Source organism: Mercenaria mercenaria, chromosome 3 (genome assembly GCF_021730395.1).
Source record: "Mercenaria mercenaria strain notata chromosome 3, MADL_Memer_1, whole genome shotgun sequence".
In the NCBI taxonomy this organism is placed as follows: domain Eukaryota; kingdom Metazoa; phylum Mollusca; class Bivalvia; order Venerida; family Veneridae; genus Mercenaria; species Mercenaria mercenaria.
This window is the reverse complement of record NC_069363.1, coordinates 16,000,614-16,021,136: the sequence shown is the minus strand read 5'-3', so window position 1 is coordinate 16,021,136 and position 20,523 is coordinate 16,000,614. Positions and strand designations below refer to the sequence as shown.

The following is a 20,523-nucleotide window of genomic DNA, read 5'->3' as shown; positions in this document are numbered from 1 at the left end:
AACTTTACACTAAACTTGTGGCTTAGGTATCTTGCACAGAGACCAAGGTTCTGCTGTATTTTGGTTTGCTCGGCTCATGATTACTGTTAATATAAACTGTATTTTACACTGTGGCAACGTTAAATGTCGCAACGCCGCTAAATGTCGCAACCACCGTTAAATGTCGCAACCACCGCTAAATGTCGCAAAATCGTCTGCCGCTAAATGTCGCACCTTTAACGTTAAATGTCACAAAAATTTGCCCACCGTTATATGTCGCAACACCAACGCTAAATGTCGCACTTCCTATTTGACACTATGAGTATCAATTCCTTGTGTATATTTACTTTTTTGAGGGAAGAAAAATTAACCGGTTTATCTTAATGATAAGTGCTGTTACGTATAGCAACAAGAGGGCCTTGTTGGCTCTAGAACGCTCACCTGAGTTCCACACCTTGCTTGAACAGTCACGCAAGAAAAATATTTGTGAAATTATTTTTTAATAGGGCCAGTGTTTAAGGACAGAAATATTCTGAGGTTTCTTCTAACTAAATACGATTTGGTAATGGTGTTGTATGTTTATGGGGGTTGGGTATGGGTTGGGAACGGGGCGAATAACGACACAGAAATCTAAGACACAAACACACAGCACCAAGACAATTAATAGAAAATATAAATATTTACATTTTTGAAGTGGGGAGAGTGGGGTGTGTGTGTGTGGGGGGGGGGGGGCTATGTGTGGGTAGGCGGAAAAGTAGGATAATGAGGGGAATGAGACTAAACCAAACAATTTTAAGAGACTAAAAGTAAAATAATATCAAAATTCCCGCTTTAAAGAATGTACAGAGTGCCACATAGGATCTTTCTCCGCCATGGAAGCTTGATAGTTACCTTATGACTTTAAATGTAAACCTCCAAACAAAGAAATAGAACCCAAGGCTAATTAATAGAAAATCTTCGTTTTCTACAGCTGGTACAAAACACAGTTACAGTCTCCGTGTCGCGTAGTTGAACATCCTGTTGTGTTACAGGCCTGGATTGTGGCATGACCCGATTCCCCCCACCCAAACCCCACCCCTGTTGACTTACTAGTGACTTATACTCATCAAAGTTGCACCCAACTATTTTGGAATTAATATTTTCTCAAAATGTAGACTCAAAACGCCCCAGAGGCAAACATTTTATACTTATATTTCAAAATTCCCCAGGGGGAAGAACCCTTGACCCCTTAAAATGAGGAGAGTACTCCTCCACTACCTTAAAATTAAGACAAAAAATGCACTCGAGGTAACCATTTTATACCTGTTTTTCAAACTTTCCCGGGGAGAGACCCTGAGCCCTCGAAAATGACAGGGATAACCCCTCCCATACACCGAAATTTTGAACAAAAAGTGCAATAAAAGTCCAGCATTCCATACCTGTATTTCAGAATTGTCAAGCGGAAAAGACCCTACCACCTAAAATAAGGGGAGTGCCCCTCTAGTACGTACCTAAAAAATAGACAAAAATGCACCACAGGCCCACATATATAAAAAACTTCCCCACAAATACGGACAGAGGAACCTACCGCATGTAGCCGGTGACGCTTTTGTTTTAAAGGTGCGACATTTAGCGACAGACGATTTTGCGACGTTTAGCGGTGGATGCGACATTTAACGTCAACCTTGCGACATTTAACGGTGGTTGCGACATTTAGCGGCGTTGCGACATTTAACGTTGCCACAACACTTTTAAAACTTCTGATAGAAATGAGGTACTTTATTAAAAAAACTTATTTAGCTGTTTCAGCTGAATAATTTGAGTGAGGAATGAGACATTGGGACAAAACTGACATCCGTTTTGAAAATTTAAGTGCTTTTTTAAGGCATAGGATGCTTTTTCAAAGATGAAACCTTTATCCCGTCAGTGTATTGAATTTTCTTGTTTGATTTGCATCTCGTTTTATGTTCGAAGAATAAGATTTTGCCCATTATGTCGCGCAGTATTTCCTCTGCAGGACTCGTGCATATTTCTTGATACATAGGTACTAACTTATACATATCTATTTGAAAAACAGATGGTCAAAAATAGGTTTTCTGTTAAAAATTAAATTCTTCGTGCCATAACTTTGGATTTTTAATGTACCTAGCAGATACCTTAATTATGACCAAAAATCATTAAGCGGGCATATTATCATTGAATTATATGATGTATCTATTTAGTTGACGGAGATTGGAAGATGTGGACTAACTGGGGAGATTGCAGTGTCACTTGTGGAGGAGGACTGCGTAACAGGACCAGAGAATGTATCGAACCTGAGTTTGGAGGAGCTTCATGTGTAGGTCCCGCTGAGGAAGCAGAGCCGTGCAATGAACACAACTGCCCGAGTATGACTTTCCTTTTCAGTCAGACTTTCTTATCTGAACCTGAAAATGATCGAGGGCTAGTTCAACACTATCGATACTCTTCGTAACGTTCAAAAATATATTTTTTAAATGTATCCTAGAAAAGTAATATCAGTGTTTGTCCTAGTGGGTGTGCTTTATACTTAAGGCATTTTCAGCAAGTTTCTGAAGTTGATTTTATCATCCATTTCCTTTCATTTACAATTTAACTTTAGCATGGAAACAGTTACACAGTTTAACATTATTTCAGTCGATGGTGCGTTTTCGGAATGGGAATTGTGGAGTGAGTGTTCTGTCACGTGTGCCAATGGTACCCGGTTCCGAACCCGCGAGTGCTTTGGACCGTTTTTTGGTGGAGCAAATTGCACGGGACCGTTAAATGAAGAGGAAGTCTGTATTACAAAAGAATGTCCAGGTAATTTCGATTTTTAGTGTCATGACTGCATTTTCTGAGAATTTGATAAGCGTAATGCACCTGTCAATATTTTGCCCGCCCAGGGGGGCGGCGGGCCGACCCGGGGGAATTTGACATTTCAAAAATTTTGTTGTCTAAATCCCCACCCTAGGGACAACCTTTTTTGTCTAAATCCCACCCTAGAGCCTGGTTGGTACATCAAATGTTTGTCAAATTCCCGCCTGTCGGGAATGGTCTTCTGTCTAAAGTCCCGTGTATGCCCGCCGGCCCCCCGGGCGGGCAAAATATTGACAGGTGCATAAATAGTAGTTAGTCTTTGAACATTTTTTTGAATTTTGAATTTCTTTTTTGACATATGATTTAGTTGACGGAATTTGGGATTCGTGGCAACCGTGGCAAGAATGCAGTGTCACGTGTGGTGGTGGGCGGAAGTTGCGTCAGAGGGTATGCATTGGTCCGTATTTTGGCGGAGCACAATGTGAGGGACCAGAAGACGACATTGAGGATTGTAACACTCACGAGTGTCCGGGTAAATATGAGATATGTACAGTCACCTGTTTTAGTAGAGCTTACATCACGCAAACATTTATACATGTATTCTGGTGTGATAAAACACGAACATGGTATTTTGATACCCTATCTCTCTATTTTCAAAAATGTAATAGATCTACAAATAATTTTACAAGTAGTACGCACTACAATGTTTATACGTGATACAAATTTTGACATCAGAATACAATGTTGAACAAAAAGCAGACCAAAGAGAGATGATCAATTGATTTTGAAAGCTGAAAAGGGCTGGGAAATTTGATTGTCTGCTGTTGGTCATGCCTCTGTGTTATAGAAGCTAAATGACTTGATCTAGTTCATTTTGTAAATTATTAATTCTGTAATTGATCTTAGAAGTTTTGTGAGTTTTTGTAGATGTGAAACTTGATCCGTACATTCTAACTTCGTTTCTGTAGTGACGTGTGCTATGTGTTTGTAATGTTATAACATGTGTAATATTTAAGAATATAACCGTACTCAGTGTAACTCGTACGTCTTTTTGCACGCTCTGTATTGGTGAAGGTGAGGTAGAAAGAACGCAGTGCTGAAGAAAACGAAGCACTTAATTTCTTTCTGCGTCAAGAAAATCATGTGTGTTTATCTATAGATGTAATCTTTAACTGCATAGTATGTTCACATCGCTTTTAAAATCAGACCTGTTTGCACATAGCCCTGTAAGGAACCCTTAATTCATTTGCATATACTATCATACTAAACAATCATACCATCGGGAGCAACGTTTTGCTTGAGTTTGAACTTCTGGTTGAACATACGAACTTCCGGTTGAACGATAAGTGGGTGCTTTCAGTGGACGGGGAATGGGAACTCTGGTCGTCCTGGGAAACGTGCAACGTTACCTGTGGAGGAGGATCTCAGCGTCGCAACCGGAACTGTATCGCTCCTCTTCACGGGGGAGAAACCTGTACCGGAAGTAGCGAGGAATGGCAGGAATGCAGTACAAACAATTGTCCTGGTATGTCCGGCTATTTAGCTCATATTTATTATTGTCTTCATTGGAAAATCTTTGCAAATGTTACCATTGCTTCATCAAATGACTATGTAGAGTTCAGGAAACTACTACATACAGTGTATACAAAACATTTTGGTAGTCATTTCGCAGTCCGAATGTTCACTTTTGTATATGAGAATTAGCACCCATCTTACATTCGTCATAACTTTGAGTTTTTGTAAATTACGGTTTTTACATGTATGATCGTTGTTTTCATTGATACCAATCGATGTAGAATTTTATCTCGAGGGGCTGATATATAGAGAATAATAGGTTAGTGCCGTAGATGAGAAAGTTTATCTGGCGAGGTGGAGGAGGTTATCGGGTGAGCCGAAGGCGAACGTGATAACGTCCGGAGCCGAGCCAGATAAACTTTCTCCATCTTAGGCACTAACATATTATTCTATTTATCTTGTCATTACTTCATTTTCCGATATTTGGCAATTTATTTTACAAAAATAAGTGTGCGACAACCGCTTTAATGACGTCATATTCGTAATGACGTCACTTATATAATGACGTGATTACCGGCAAAATCGCAATAACTTCTTCGTTTTTGAATAAAAACTCATTATTTGACCACTCATTTTCTTAGTTCGGACATTTCCAACACAATGATGATGGTTTCGTTGCAAAATTTCTTATGACAACAATATCGATCATAAGGTCACATGATCAACTGACCGTATATCACTGGTCACATGATCAACTTACCAGTGTGCCCTTACCACGTGACTTTGACGTCATTTTATGGCTAAGACGGCAAGCCAAATTCCGTCGATTCGATTCTTCAAAGTGGCGTAAGTTCTTTATTTCTTGATCAAATATGACCAAATAAAGCGCAGGCTAAGGAAAAAATTGAGTACTTCACTCACAAGTAAACGGTTTTATCAACAGATGAACAGTTTTGGCCTGAAAACGGGAAAACTGTTTTGTTTAGAGAAAATGAGCATGGTAAGACGGCAAGCAAGAGCCCTTTTTGACAGAAATACGGATGATTGTACACATCAGAGATGTCGCACGTATTACCGATTCACAGGAATTTAATGCCGGCTCTGTGGGAGGCCTTAATTGACAAAAATGTAGCAGAATTATTTAAAAACTTTTAAAAAATCCAAAATATGCTAAGACGGCAAGTCCGCTAAGACGGCAAGTCATTTTTATTAGATATACCTGGTTGCACCAACTTTCGTAATTCAACACTTCCGTGGTTACAGGCCGTCCATCCTTCTATCAATCCGTCCGTCAGTAACATTTTTACTATGTTTCATCAATGCTTGTGAAATAAAATAGAGAAAAGTGGAAACTTTACAGATCGCCCAACACGACTAAAACGAAAATGTTGCAGGCTCAGTTTGATTGAGCCTGTTCATGGACAGTAGTGGAAATGCATGCTACCGTCCACGCCCTCTAGCCCCGGGTTGAGCAGAACTCAACATTTACCCATGCTACAAGTACAATAAGCAGTTAAGAGACATCCGCAGATGTATTCAAACGGCGGTGAACATGGAACCTTCAATGAACACTTACATAAAATTTCAGTGACATTCATTGATCATCTTTCATCTTCTCCTTGAATCACTAGTGCTGGGCAAAAGAGATATGAACGGTTTATCCTCACTGTTTTCTCATTAAGGCAAAACAATTATTTTATCTTTGGACCATACACCATTTTTTGTGGAATATCACACTATCATTGAAGCTACCATATGCATCGCCGAATGAATACATCATCGGATGTTGCTAAATTGATTTTTAGGTTGAAACCACGAAGTGGTTGAGACCTATAATTACCGTATTCCAGAGCTTGCAAAAATATCAGACTAACCATTTTCACTGAAAGACAGATTAATCCGCAGTAAGGTTTTTTGCCCGTTTTTTCGGGCTAATCGACAGATATTCTTATTGATGTTTTCTGAACATTGTTCTACAGTCGGTTGATATTTTCATACATATGTAAATACAATAAGGTTAAAGAATGCGTCATTTCGTATTAAAATTATGTTTTTAAGTCTGTTGATCCATCGAGCATGACTAAGTTGAAAAGCGAAGGTGTATTCCTTTAAAACAATTCAGAAAAACCGCAGACGTGACCGAAACGCATGAAAATATGCCGTGAAAAAAAAATAGTTCAAAACGTATAAGAAAGATTTCTCTAGTTTAGCCTTAATACATAATGCACTCGTCAGATATATAACAGCATATCATCTTAATCATTTTTTCTAGTTGTATAGGATATAGATCTGCATGCGATTCTTTCTACCTGTCCTGATTCGAATGACAAGGGAGATCACTGTGTAGGAGTAAACTAAATGATAAACTGCTTTATTTAATTTAAAAATAGATTTTCTTTCTGAATTACTTCCCTTTATTCTTACTTTATCCTTATTTTTGTACAGCTTTTATAACGACCGATTCATATTATTTATTATTTAACATTTTACTTTATCGTTTTAATATCTCTGTAAGGCTGATGCAAAAATGAGTCAAAATATTTGTTTAAAATTCTTTTTTATAAATAATTATATCTGTAGTATATTAATTGCTACAGTGTTCCACTGTTACATGGAAAGCTACACGTTACAGGTTAAAGCCCTGCTACGCGGCTATTCAAATTCTTTTGTATGTATGCAACCCATGATTACAATAGGTAACAGTTAACGGCCACGTGCCAACCTTTAGCACGCAAAACCACAGGTATTTCATATAGAATTTCATATACAATAGACTCTATTTTGACAGACGTCACTGTTCATAGTCAGGATTTTCATGCTTTTTCAGTGACAACTCAAGGTTAAAAGGTAGGACGGGAGCAGGGCTTTAAGGAAAATGGTCGTACTGCAAGTACACGTCTGGTTAACTTACTTATTTGTCTCGATATTTAATGTAATAACCTATATTAATACTTACAAGATAAATAATTGACATTCCTTGCAAATTCTGAATACATTTAGATGTTAGGGGTACTTTACTATGACTTTTAATAACATTACATCAGTTCCGGATTATTATAATTGTTATTGAATTGAAAAATTTACATGAAAGTTGTCATTTTGATAAACGTTAATAAAACAGAGTAAAAGCTACAGAGTTTTTAAAATAGATTATGAAGCAAAATAGAATCAAAACAGTACATAACGAGAATTTATAGTCGGTTAAAAATCTCATCAGAGCTAATGTTACTTGTAATTTGACTTTCCGACTCAATTAATTAATCTTATCTTAGTATATCAAATGTTGGTGTTTGCCTGATGTGAAGTTTCTAAGTATGTGTGCCCGATAAATGAAACTGTTTGACTTCTTTTAAGCAAAATTGAATCAAAGCATATCAACGGGGCATTTGCGCCTTCTCCCGATGATTTTCATGTGTATAGTTCTTTTTCTTATCTCAAAACTGCACGGAAGTCGAAACAGCAGGATCTTGGGGTAGATACAGGCCTAGTTTAATCACCCCTTGGATATGGTGCCTGCTTTTTAATTTTGTCTTTTGACTGTTCCTGTGATACGCAGGCTCCATAACCTCAGATCCCCTTCCTAAATTCCAGTTTGTTTAGTTCTGCCCATTGTTTTCTCGTTTGGGGCAAACCCTTTATTTTATCTGGGGACCAAACGCCGCTCTTCATGGAATTACACGCCTCAACACGTATCATTGAAGGTTCCATGTTCATCATAGTTTGAATACATCTGCGGATGTCTCTAAATTGCTTTTTGTACTTTTAGTATGTGTTAATGTTGAGTTCTGCTCAACCCGGGGCTAGAGGGCGTGGAAGGTAGCATGCATTTCCACTACCATCCATGAACAGGCTCAATCAAACCGAGCCTGCAACATTTTCGTTTTTGTTGTGTTGAGCGACCTGTGGAGTTTCCACTATTTCTATTTTAATATGTGATATCGTGTTAAATTTTGGGGAAAAAAATAAGATTTTTCTATTCTACTCAATACTTTGAACACAGCTACATAGAAATACTTTTTATAGCATGTCTTCTTGCTTATAGACTGAGTTAAGAATAAGATTCTTATTTGTCAAAACATTATTCTATATATCTGAAAATTGTGTTTTTGATTTGTGGAAGTCGACAAAATGACTCTTCTTAATAAGTAGCCTTATTTTTAATACATAACGATTTGTCAAGAAAACATCACTCAAACATTATATGTACAACAGACTTGTGAACATATAAAGTAGTATTGATTAGGTCAAAAATGTGTATTATTTGTTGTTGCCTGCTGCTAACTGTATATTTGTTCTTTAGTTTTCGAAACGCTATAACATACTTTAATCCAAAGACCGACACGCAGAGGTACATCCAAGATGGTATACATGTGTAGCATTTGAATTCTTAACCTTTCTAGAACAGTTCTCACTTATATGCCAATCCTGCTAGAACAAATCATAATTCTCGTTTAATTTATCTATTAAGCCTCACAATTTAGCAACTGTACCAAAAAAAAAAAAAAAAAAGCATATAACGTACAATGTAGTTCAAAACATCATATGACCACTTATATAACGGTTCTTTGATGTTTTCCTATAGTTTTGACAAGAAGTAGAATGATCTACTATTGGTAAACATCCAATAACCGCTTGTAGAGAAGTGCGACTCCATAGACGATATTACTATAAAAAATGACTTGCCGTCTTAGCGGACTTGCCGTCTTAGCGTATTTTGGATTTTTAAAATGTTTTTAAATAATCCTGCTACATTTTTGTCAATTAAGGCCTCCAACAGAGCCGGCATTAAATTCCTGTGAATCGGTAATACGTGCGACACCTCTGATGTGCACAATCATCCGTTTTTCTGTCAAAAAGGGCCCTTGCTTGCCGTCTTACCATGCTCATTTTCTCTAAACAAAACAGTTTTCCCGTTTTCAGGCCAAAACTGTTTATCTGTTGATAAAACCGTTTACTTGTGAGTGAAGTACTCACTTTTTTCCTTAGCGTGCGCTTCATTTGGTCATATTTGATCAAGAAATAAAGAACTTACGCCACTTTGAAGAATCGAATCGACGGAATTTAGCTTGCCGTCTTAGCCATAAAATGACGTCAAAGTCACGTGGTATGGGCACACTGCTTACGGTATATCAAGAAAGATATACGGCACCCTGATATCGGGTCGAAAATACTGCAAGTGACAGGATAAACAGGGATAATACACATTTCTTGTGAGCTAACGTCTGCAGAAGCCCAAGGGATTTTTGTGACCAAGTCCGAATTTCACCGACATATCCCAAGGGCTTCTGCAGACAAAAAACGAGCGTGTTATGTCGCAATTCTTGCATAAAACATCTCACAAAGACTAACTGTATAATTTTATAGGTGATGATTTTGTGATTCCGGTAACATCTGTATTAACCATAATGATTCTGGTTGTTCTTGGAAAATGTCAACATGTTTTTAATATCTATAACTAGGGCGCAAAAATCAACGGCACTACCAAAAGCATGTTTTCGATGTTTTTAATAATTTTTGTTTCTCTTAATTACAAACATGACATAAGTGATATATTCTTAAGTATCGTTTAAAATTCGGTAAAAAGGGACACAGTTTAACAAATTACATTATAAGACGAATTATTTGTACGATATCGAATAGACCTGCTGCCAAAATTTGTATGCATTTTGTGAAAAATTAAATAAAAGTATACCTGTTAACACGTCCCTGTATTGTTCATATGATTCCTAATTTATAAATAATTGCACATGTTACGTGCGATTCAATATTCACGGTTATAAACAAAAACAAAAACTAAAAAACCGTCTTTTTTATACAAAGCACTTAGCAAGGCAGTTCTGAATAGGGAAATGATAGTGTGTTGGGGTTGGTAGCCAATATAGCAAAACATACTCAGGATCGTGCTGTATTTTTATGCTACAAAATGGGTCATCTATGGAAAATATCTAGATGTAGATAAAAGATAATCATTTTTGCAGGAATAAATATTTGGCCCTGACACAGCATTAAAAAAAAGAAATAAAATTTACACATGATTTTTTTCTCCTTTTAATACATCCCAAGATCCAGTGCAAAATGTAGTTTTTATGCAAGAATAGTTCGTTCTGCTTTCTAAAGTTCATTTTAGGATATCTTAAAAACAAAAGATAAAAGTTCAAGATATATAAACATACTTACCATTTATCAAGTATTATATCTATACAACATTTTTCAGTTGATGGTGAATGGGAACAATGGATGTCATGGTCCAGTTGCAATGTATCCTGTGGAGGCGGAGTTTCACGACGTCAACGAACTTGTCATCAACCAATGAATGGCGGCGCTGACTGTGAGGGCGAGGATGAGGAAATAAAGGAATGTGGCACTATTGACTGTCCCGGTATATTTCTTTTATTTTGTAATGTTTGAATATATCATCCATTGACCAGGTTAGAGAAAAACAAGTAGTGCTACTAGATGGTAAATCATTTTCTGTACTTCCTACTTCGGAAATCCTGGATCGTAAAACTGAAATTCTCAGTTGCTCTCAAACTACAGGGCCTTACAAAAGATGACTAATACATACTTAGTAGGTTACACAATTCACATGAAAGATATTTGATCTCATAATGATATTTGATTTGGCGTAAAATTTGATGTATTGTTACTAGTTTAGCAGACTTTAACAACAAACACCTACGTAGACAATTGATATATGCTATGATTCATAGTCCGGTATAACGTGAGACCTGTAAAAATATACATGTTTTGTTTTTGTAATGTACAGGTGTGTCTCATCAATTATGTACATATGCATTTATTGTAAAAGTCTTTGCTACCTATCATCTTCCTGTTGTGCTTAGAGGAGAATATCCTTATGGCTTACTCCGAAATAATGGTACATTTTTTGTAAATAGTTGAAAATGCATTCTGGTCTAAAAAGACATAAACAATTAACAAATGATTTTTTTCTGACACGAACTTCAAAATATATCATATCTTTAATTTTAATATTTTATGAACTCTTGAAAGTAAGAAATTCTTCAGAATAGATGTGCACAACCCAAACTTATTTCTATTTGTAAAACTGTATTTGGTATAGTTAAATATCTAAAGATGTCATAAGAGACAAACGTGCATTTTTACATAGTTGGTTTCAGATGCAGGTGAAAACGGGACTGCTGTGCTATAACTTCAACATTCTGTGGTATTCTATAAATGTAAATTTGTTTAAGGAATCAATAAAATATGCAAGTATGAATTGTCTTCAGATAATCCAAGACTCCTTTTACATAAAAGAAACATATTAGTAATGATTCATTAGTATGTGTATTTGTCGAAACAGTTTTCAAACATAGAAAATCCTGTCAGTTAACAGAAAACAATACTCAAAGTCTCCTGGTACTTAGCCACAGAGTTGTTACATTTCTGGTCCTTTAAGAGATCATAGAGAACATTCCATTTCACTTTATTCAGACCTATCTAAAGGATGGTAGAGACTTTTGCAAATAAATGCATATATACAAAGTTATTGAAACGCAGCTGTATGTGTTCACATGGAGATAGTAAGCGCACGCCGGGTGCATCGAAACATAACATCACAGGAGGGGGACTAGGGGACATTTTTCGAGTGGGGGAGGGGACAAAATACGTTTTGGCTGTCCCTAACGTTTGCCCCATAACTTTATTTTCACGGGAATAGAAACAAATAAAGGTAAAATAACCCTATGAAAACAGTGCAAATGATTTTGATTTTAGAAGTCTTTATTTAAAAAATTAATAAAGTTGTCAGTTTGGCTTCCATCTTGCCCCCAACCGTTCTTTAAAGACAATGTCAGTGTTTAATTTCAATCAAATACGTACAATTCAGACTATAGTTAACACATTTCTGTTAGGATTAGCCAGCGCTTATTTGTTTTAAGTCATACTATTGCATGATTTTTAAAACTTATTTTCCTCTGCAATTTGAATTGTGCTTATTTTGAAGATGCATATCATACAATATTGTAACGAAGAAAGTAACCTTTTTTTTGGCGTTGATACCATTTTATTTCTGTCATGAAATCTGTTATAAAATGGATACTGATTTTATTTACGGTTGTATTTTATGACACCGGAAGGTTGTATTTAGTAATCGCACAGTTTTTCGTTCTGTCCTTTATCAGTCCTTCCGTTATCTTATTTCTGTACTGACCAGAACATTGTCGCTCAGAAAACTGAACACAGGGTCAACGTGTTGCACACATAACACATGTTAGTGGCTCTAATGTTATACAAAGAGGTCAAAGGTTCTATAGGCCCTGTTTCGTGATAATATATGCAGATGTTCGACATGATATGATAACATTTTGTGCTTAAGGTTCATATAAACCAATTTTCAAGATCAAGGTCAAACATAGAAATTAAAAAACTAAGGGAGTCTGGTTTTTGTTCAGCCCGTCAGTCATCAAGGGACTTGAAAAGCAGGAAGAAATATCAACCAAATGTTTCATATATTTGACAGTCATCAAAAGATTTTGAGAATAGCTCACAGTATTGTAACTTATTACTCCAATGCCATTGTCATATTTGGAGGTAAAATAATTTATCATTGTCTAGTACACCGCTGTCTACTAGGTCTTAACGTACTTCTGACTTCGAGAGCTAGGTTTGCAGCTTAAATGTCAAGGTCAAACAAACAGATTAATTGTTTTACAGATCCTATTCAGGTGTAGCTGATAACGCTAATAATATAAAGATATAAATGTATGGATTCGTTTTAATAATAGGCTTGACAGTTTGCTAAATCCGATAGTAAATTGACTATCATATAAATGTTCTTATCTCTTTAGCCGGACCGTAAATTTTCAATTTTAAATGGAATCTGTCATCTATGTATCTTCTGTATGATTTTAGAATTTATTAATATACCCGTAATATTTTGTGATAAGCTACACACCACAACCATTTTCTAAGAGCGATAAAATCACAGCAAGACAAAAAAGAGGTTCAATCAAATTATATGTACAAAAGTGATACAATTCAAAGTTATTTCTTATCACTTTGTAAAACTATGAATCCTCTTAAAATGACACTGAGGACAGTCAGAAAGAGAGAATGCATTACTACAGATATATTTCCATATTATTTAATATATATGACTGTGATTGAAATATCAACAGTGTTTTACTCGGTTTTCTATTAGATACAATAATGACAGAATTGGTAACCCGACTTCCTAACTAATTTTGCACCTGAATATGGTATTTTGTTATGTCAATGCAATATTCATTTGTACAAGATTGATTACTTCCTCATATCGGGTTCACGGCGTCAGATGTTTTAGCGTTCAAATCAGTAACTGAAATGCCCTATTTCGTACTACTTTTACGTACTAAAATAGCTTACTGAGCCGGTAGATGAATTTCCACTCCCGGTCATTCTAACTTTAAGGACGTCCTAACATCCCATAATGTGGAACAGTGTCCAAAGACCTAATAATTTTTATAAATCCACACTGCTCCACACCTATGAAACACTACAATTTCAAAAACTAATCATTTAGGTAGACACATTGTAAAATCTAGGCTTTTTGTGTGATCATTGACCATCACGGTCGAGCACCTGGAGTGTTTCAATAGTTTCGATATTGTAGTGTATAAACATACAAATTTTGTCATACTTCTGCACACCGCTCAGTTGACCAAGAGCATAATTTGAATATGTTGTCGAAACTGGCCTGGTGCCATATCAAACTTCAGTAGATTTTATATTATTACAAAGAGGTTATAATTACTTTTATAATTTATATTTTTTGCAGAAATAACCAAACAAAATATAACATGTTTTCCTTGTGAAGGTATTGCTCTTAGAAAATAACAATTCTAAATATTACAGGAGTACCTTAATAAATAAGGTAACGCAGCTGTTTTCTAAAACCTTTCAAGAGGTGTATGTGACTTTTCAAAGGAACATTTTTACTTCGTTTAGAAGTTTGTAGTACATGCATGAAAAGTAGAGATTTGTTACTAATTTTGCTTTTATTGTCTGAATGCAATTACTATAATCATTAAACTTTTCGTTTTTACAGTGTATGTTTGCATGATAAAGAAATTCTTATGTTTACACTTTTCAGCTTTTGGTTTCAAGATGATGATTAAAAACGAACGGGTTTGTCTAATATAGCCTATAGAAAAGCGATGTGAAACCAGTGTATATAAATGTTAAACTAATAACCGAACAAAACTAATATATATTTCCAGCACATGCATTTATTGAAAGTTCTAGCGTTCACATAAATTTTATCAATCGTACGATCACCAATATTCTGCATTAATATTTTTGTTTTATATTCAGATGAGCCTAGATCTATATTTCTTGCATATTTATGTAATAAGTATAACGTTTTTATGAAAAAGTGGACTCTAGATCTTTCATATACTCCAACCAATTAACGATCACGATTTAGTATTACATCACAAACATAATTTAGTATAAATAGAAATACTTATTTATGTCATTGCATAGTAAAGGGTCTTCCATCAACCTGATCTCAATACTATTTTTGTATACTATTTGTTTTTATTGCTTTATTAACATTTTCTGATTATATATTCTTACAGACTTTACGGATCTATAAGCTTACTGAACGTTTCTTTACTTTGAAGCTGACTTCTTACGTTTTAGATATGTTTACAAATAAATAATTTGAGTCTTTGGGCGAGGGGTGACGTTTAGGTACTATTTACAATCAAAGACGCTCTTATTTTCTCTAGAGCGAATCCGAAGTACAAAGTATTTCAGGGACATATTCTATGTTATTACTTACTCATTTATAAACTCCGTTAAATAACAGTGGAACTTGAAACGTCAATATTTTTCCATATTGACGTTCAAATTTCATATCGGGAGCGTTACGTTATTTGTGACGTCAATTTCATGCATTCCGTCGCGTTTTAAAGTTCTTTAACGACAATATTTTCAATTTTACTCAGGCTAAAGAACAAATTATATCATTTATATAATAATCATAAGTGTAGTATGTGTATGTAATAAAAAGATTATTAGATCTACATCGAGAAATATGCACTCGTTCTTTTGCCGCGCAATATTACCGCTGTGCACAGGACTCGCGCATATTTCTCGATACAAATCTAACAACCTATAATTGTATGAGCAATAAAAAGTCTTATTATTGTCTTTAAAAGGATATCAAAGTTACCATACTTTTGGCTATATTTGCAAATATCAATTTTCTTTCAATGCTTACAGTTGATGGCGTTTGGGAGTTGTGGTCAAACTGGACGGAGTGCACAAAGACCTGCGGATCTGGTGTTCAGACACGCAACCGTACGTGTACGGGTCCGTTCTATGGCGGGGCTGATTGTGTAGGCGATGCTGATGAGAAACAAAAATGCAATGAAGATCTTTGTCCAAGTAAGCCATCGTCGTTTTCTAATTTCTTTTGAAAAATGGAGATAATCCTTGAAAACGTGACTTATTTGAGCACTTAAGAGCAGGGGAGACCGGGGATAGTTGTTACATGGGGTAGGTTGTTACATTGCAAATATTGAAGTGATGACGCATCATATAAAGTCACAGATTATGCGTGTTTGTTAGTTTTAAAAGTCGCCATCTTTTACGGATGCGTTATTTAACTTGGTGACAGTTATTTGAAAAATAGAACAAAAAGCTAGATTTTGGGCGACGTAAGTAAATTTTCGAGTTTTTCATACATTTTTGGTTCATGTGCACACTTGAAATATATATAAAACTTTAAAAATGTTGTTGGATTAAGCAAGGAATTGTGCTAAATATCGTAAAACCTCAAGAGGTTACATGCTTTCTCTGAGTTGTCTACGTTAGATATTGTCACGCGTTGTGGGGTCGGGGCATTTTGTTACAATTAGTGCGGGGCACGTTGGTACATACTACCAGTTGACCCCAAAGAGAAGATTCACAAGAGAATCTTTATTTGAGATTGGAACAACCGTATTAGACCTTCCTGTTTGAGACAAGGGAAACCAGAACACTACTTTTGTTATAGTAAATGCCCGATTGAACCAGGAATCTGCATATGGGGATGGACATTGTTGGCTATATGCTGTAGTTACATTGAATAGCAGAGATGACAACTACCCCATGCGCATACTACTGAAAATGAAGTGAAATGACCATGCCAGTTACTAAATAGATTTTTCAAATGGCCAAAATGTAACTGACGATATTAAGCGCTGTATACCTTATATTGTCGACTTTGTGTAGCTGCATTGGCACCTCTGCTATCTTAAACCATAAGAGCTCCTCTGGCGATACAAACATTATTGCAATTTGTCTATGAAGATGTCGTATTCAGTGGAGATATATATATCTTGTTCTGATTGGTGTGAATAGAAATGAACATTACAGTGGCGTCAATAAAATCTAATAGTGCACTAAGAGCAGCGAACAACTACAGCAGGCCTGCGTTTTCTCCAGATAAGAAATGCCAATTTAGAATGACTGTTGGATGGCGAAAGAATGTAAAAGAGCTCTTCTGACAGATAAGCCCGAAAAGAGTGCTTACATAGTAAAACATAGTAAATTAAGAATTCACCATGAAACTGTGGAAAATTTGCTAAAAATGAACAAAACAAGTGCTCAAAAGTAAAGAACAGAAAGCAACAAAACAAAAGAAAAATGTAAACAGATGTAAACGTCCTATTTGTCATCATTGTGGATATGATGGAGAAATGGAAGAGTTGTTTTGATTTAACCATATTGTATTGCCTATATACATGCAAATAGATACAAAAAATACAAGAAGCAGTTTCAGTAAATAGTAGGGGCCTATAGCATTATTCAGGCTTGCATTAATGCTGAAAAAATAGAGTATGGACCTGTACGGTTTGAAATTAGCAAGGTTTTGTTTAACTTCCAAGGCTCTATGAAATGATTCATTTGTGAAATGAAAATGCTGTGTTATACATGCTATAAACAGATTAGAAAGCATTGTATGTTTACTGTTGTGTTGTAAAAATTTAATTCTTTGTGAAATTGTAAAATTGTAAAATTGCTTATTGTAACAATTTGCCCCAGACGCTGTAACAATTTACCCCAACGGTGGGGTAAGTTGTTACATTTCACCAACATGATACAACTATCTTTATCGGATAGAAATATTCTTCGTTTTAGAAATAATAGTACAAGTTTGAAAACTGCAATGAATGAGCTTTACAAAGATTATAAGCTGGACAAAATCGGTTAAATAATTCACCCGATGCAATATAAAATATGAAAAATGTAACAACTATCCCCGGTCTCCCCCACTAAACAATTAATAACTCTGTAACGTAGTTTGTATTACCCTGCGTTTGCTTTAGTTGTAATAGGAAAATTCATGTAAAGTTTTATGCTAATTTAATGATAACTGCGCACAAAGAAATTTTAGCTTTGTAAAGTTTAATGCTAAGAAAACTGATGAATATGGACCATGAAACATGGACCTTGGATTTGTGTCAAGTTGTGGTAGTATAGGCTACAGATTGTCTTAAAAGAGCTGTGCACATACTTGAAAAAGAAAAGATGTAGCAGACTGTTATTGGATAAATTGAATTACGTATGTTTATATGAAGTATAGGGATGCGCTTCGTTTAAAAATCATCAGTCAAAAACCAAGGGCTAAAAAGTTTTCAGGTCCGTTCCAGAAAGGCATTCCTATCCTTCGGTCTTTGGATAGACATTTATATATTATTTAAGTATATTATAGGTCGTAATCCTATAAATTAGTCAATGACTTTTCAGAAACGCAAGTTTACTTCTATTTTACACTGAAGCTAAGGACATTGTTCCGTCCTTGTGAAGTTATACGTGGCAATTTACGTAACATCTGAACCTTCATTTCAGTTGATGGTATATACGGAGAATGGGCGGAGTGGTCTGCTTGCAGTCTTACTTGTGGCAGAGGCAGCGCGTTTAGGAACCGCACATGCTTCGGTCCGTACTTTGATGGGGCTCCTTGTGAAGGCCCTGATTATGAAACAAAGGGCTGTTTTTCAAGCGATTGTCCAGGTATTCCGTTGGACCCCTATTCCATCCCAATGTTCACTTATTTCCCGTCCCCTTTTAAACGAAAAAATAAACAACAACACCGAAACACTAATTCCTGTTCCCCTGAATTTGTCTTCTCTCGTGCGAAAACTGGTGATAAATCACATTTGTTTGTCAAATGTAGAAACTCAACTTTAAATATATTTCAAAAAGCTGTACCATATATATCTAGCAATATTCTGAAAATAACTGTCACCAGATTTCGCGACTTACTTTATACTTCCAATCCTCGCTTTAAATGTTTGTGAAGCGACTTGTTTGTTAAGCTAATGTTGGCTTCTATTGCTTTGCATGGCTTATAGAAATATTATACCTTTAAAAGCTATCAATGTTGCATCAGTCACATTGTCATTCTGAAAGTTGAAATTATACCACATTACCCATATTCAGTTGGTTACAACAACGCTGATTATTAGAGAATATGTTCATTTACCTTGGCTCTCGTAAATCCATAAAAAGTTAAAAAAAGTTTTCAAATCATTTAAACAAATAATAGACTCAGATAAAGTCACGTTTTTTTTGTCTTCATTTTATTGGATTCAAAGTGGTATGATTTCAAAATCCAGAAGAATTGTAGGTAAAAAAGAACACAATATGAGTAGGTTTTCATAATGTGGTGTCAGAGCACACAGGAGCTTATAGCCAGGCATAGTAAACACATGTAGTGTACAACACCTGTTAGACAGGTTTGTACTTGATTTAGGAAGAACAAATATTAACGAACGTTTATTTTAGTTCACGGAGTATGGAATCCGTGGACATTGTGGACCGATTGTAGCACAACTTGTGAGAACGGGACACGTACCAGAAACCGGACATGTGACGGACCGTATTACGACGGGGATGACTGTGCTGGAGCAGGTCACGAAATAGAAAATTGTTTCCTTCGTTGGTGTCCCGGTAAGATATTGTCAATAAGCTATTTTATGAATATAATTGATATATCTGTATGTGTTTTATATCTGTTTGTTTATTTTCTCAAGAAATAATCTAACCGTTCTGTTAGATACAAAACGGAGAGTTGTTGGAACTAAATACAATTCTTAACGTATTTTTTATTTTATGCAAATATATTCTATTACAATGATTTGTAAAATGATATTGTGAAAGTGCAAGGTGTCCGATATCCACGCGTTTTAACGTGAATAAATATTAATTATCTGTCCAAGCAGACATCGGTTATGCAGATCAATGTACATACACTTTTACTTATCCTACCTGTTATGTTCATCAATGTGACATTTTGTTACAAGCAAAATGTTGTATCTTCACTTTAAAATCCTAAATTAAAAGTAGAGCAATGTTGAATCAAACACAGACGAATATATCTTAACTGTCTTTACTGTGAAAAAAATCACAAAAACAAGAACATATTTTTCAAAACCCGTTTTCATTTTCCAATCTATTGTTTAAGTACAAGGATAGTAAACTAATAGATATCAATACGTGCAATGCTTGTATTCAGTTGTCATTCTTTGCGAAAACAGATTTAGAAAAAAATCTCAAAATTTTAGTTACTAATATAAAACAAAAGTTTCATGAAGTTTGAAGGACTCCGAAATTAATTTCTAGACTTTGTTTATTGCGTTTCTGTCACTGAAATCTTGAGCTTCTATCTCTAGCCAAGTGCTCGGGAAAGACTTGGTTTATGTTTAGTAGACATTTTTGCCGCAAACCGTCGTAGCGCTCCCGTTTAGACGGAGGAATGTATTCACTATTCAACGTTTTCATCTTATTAAAATGAACTCTGTTCCCACGATGAAATAAACTTTACCCCTGTATGATACCAAGAAGTCATTCTGATTTGTCATTCAGTGCCATTAGACTAAACATAATTTAATTTCTGGTACTTTTTAGTGGACGGTGTCTGGGAAGAATGGACTGCTTGGGACAATTGCCCAGTGTCATGTGGTGGATCGGTACAAAACCGGACACGTGGTTGTATCGGACCCTTCCACGATGGTGCAAATTGCACTGGGCTGACTGAAGAATCTCAGGATTGTAATACAGATCCATGTCCAGGTAAGAAGGGGTCATTAAAACAGTGTTTAAGGTATGGCGATGATATAGTCCTATTTGTTACTCTTAGCGCTCTAGGTTATATCCACTTGTTGCATGCGGACGGCAGGCACTTGAAAATACAATTCTTATAACCGTACCTGAATACCAAATTAAGTAAACCTTGGA

At 35.6% G+C, this 20,523-nt stretch overlaps 1 protein-coding gene across 3 annotated transcripts in view; it reads left to right on the top strand.

Moving 5' to 3' along the window:
* Nucleotides 1-20,523, top strand: part of LOC123525901 (SCO-spondin-like) — a 62,316-nt gene that overhangs the window by 14,524 nt on the left and 27,269 nt on the right. For 2 of the 3 annotated variants that reach the window (XM_053537917.1, XM_053537915.1), the window contains exons 10-14: nucleotides 2,181-2,345; nucleotides 2,614-2,778; nucleotides 3,143-3,307; nucleotides 19,072-19,236; nucleotides 20,194-20,358. In XM_053537917.1, coding sequence (XP_053393892.1) covers nucleotides 2,181-2,345; nucleotides 2,614-2,778; nucleotides 3,143-3,307; nucleotides 19,072-19,236; nucleotides 20,194-20,358 — 825 coding nt within the window. Of the gene's footprint in view, nucleotides 1-2,180; nucleotides 2,346-2,613; nucleotides 2,779-3,142; nucleotides 3,308-4,135; nucleotides 4,301-10,504; nucleotides 10,670-15,519; nucleotides 15,685-18,132; nucleotides 18,298-19,071; nucleotides 19,237-20,193; nucleotides 20,359-20,523 lie in introns of all 3 variants that reach the window. The other variant, XM_053537918.1, reaches the window with a different exon arrangement.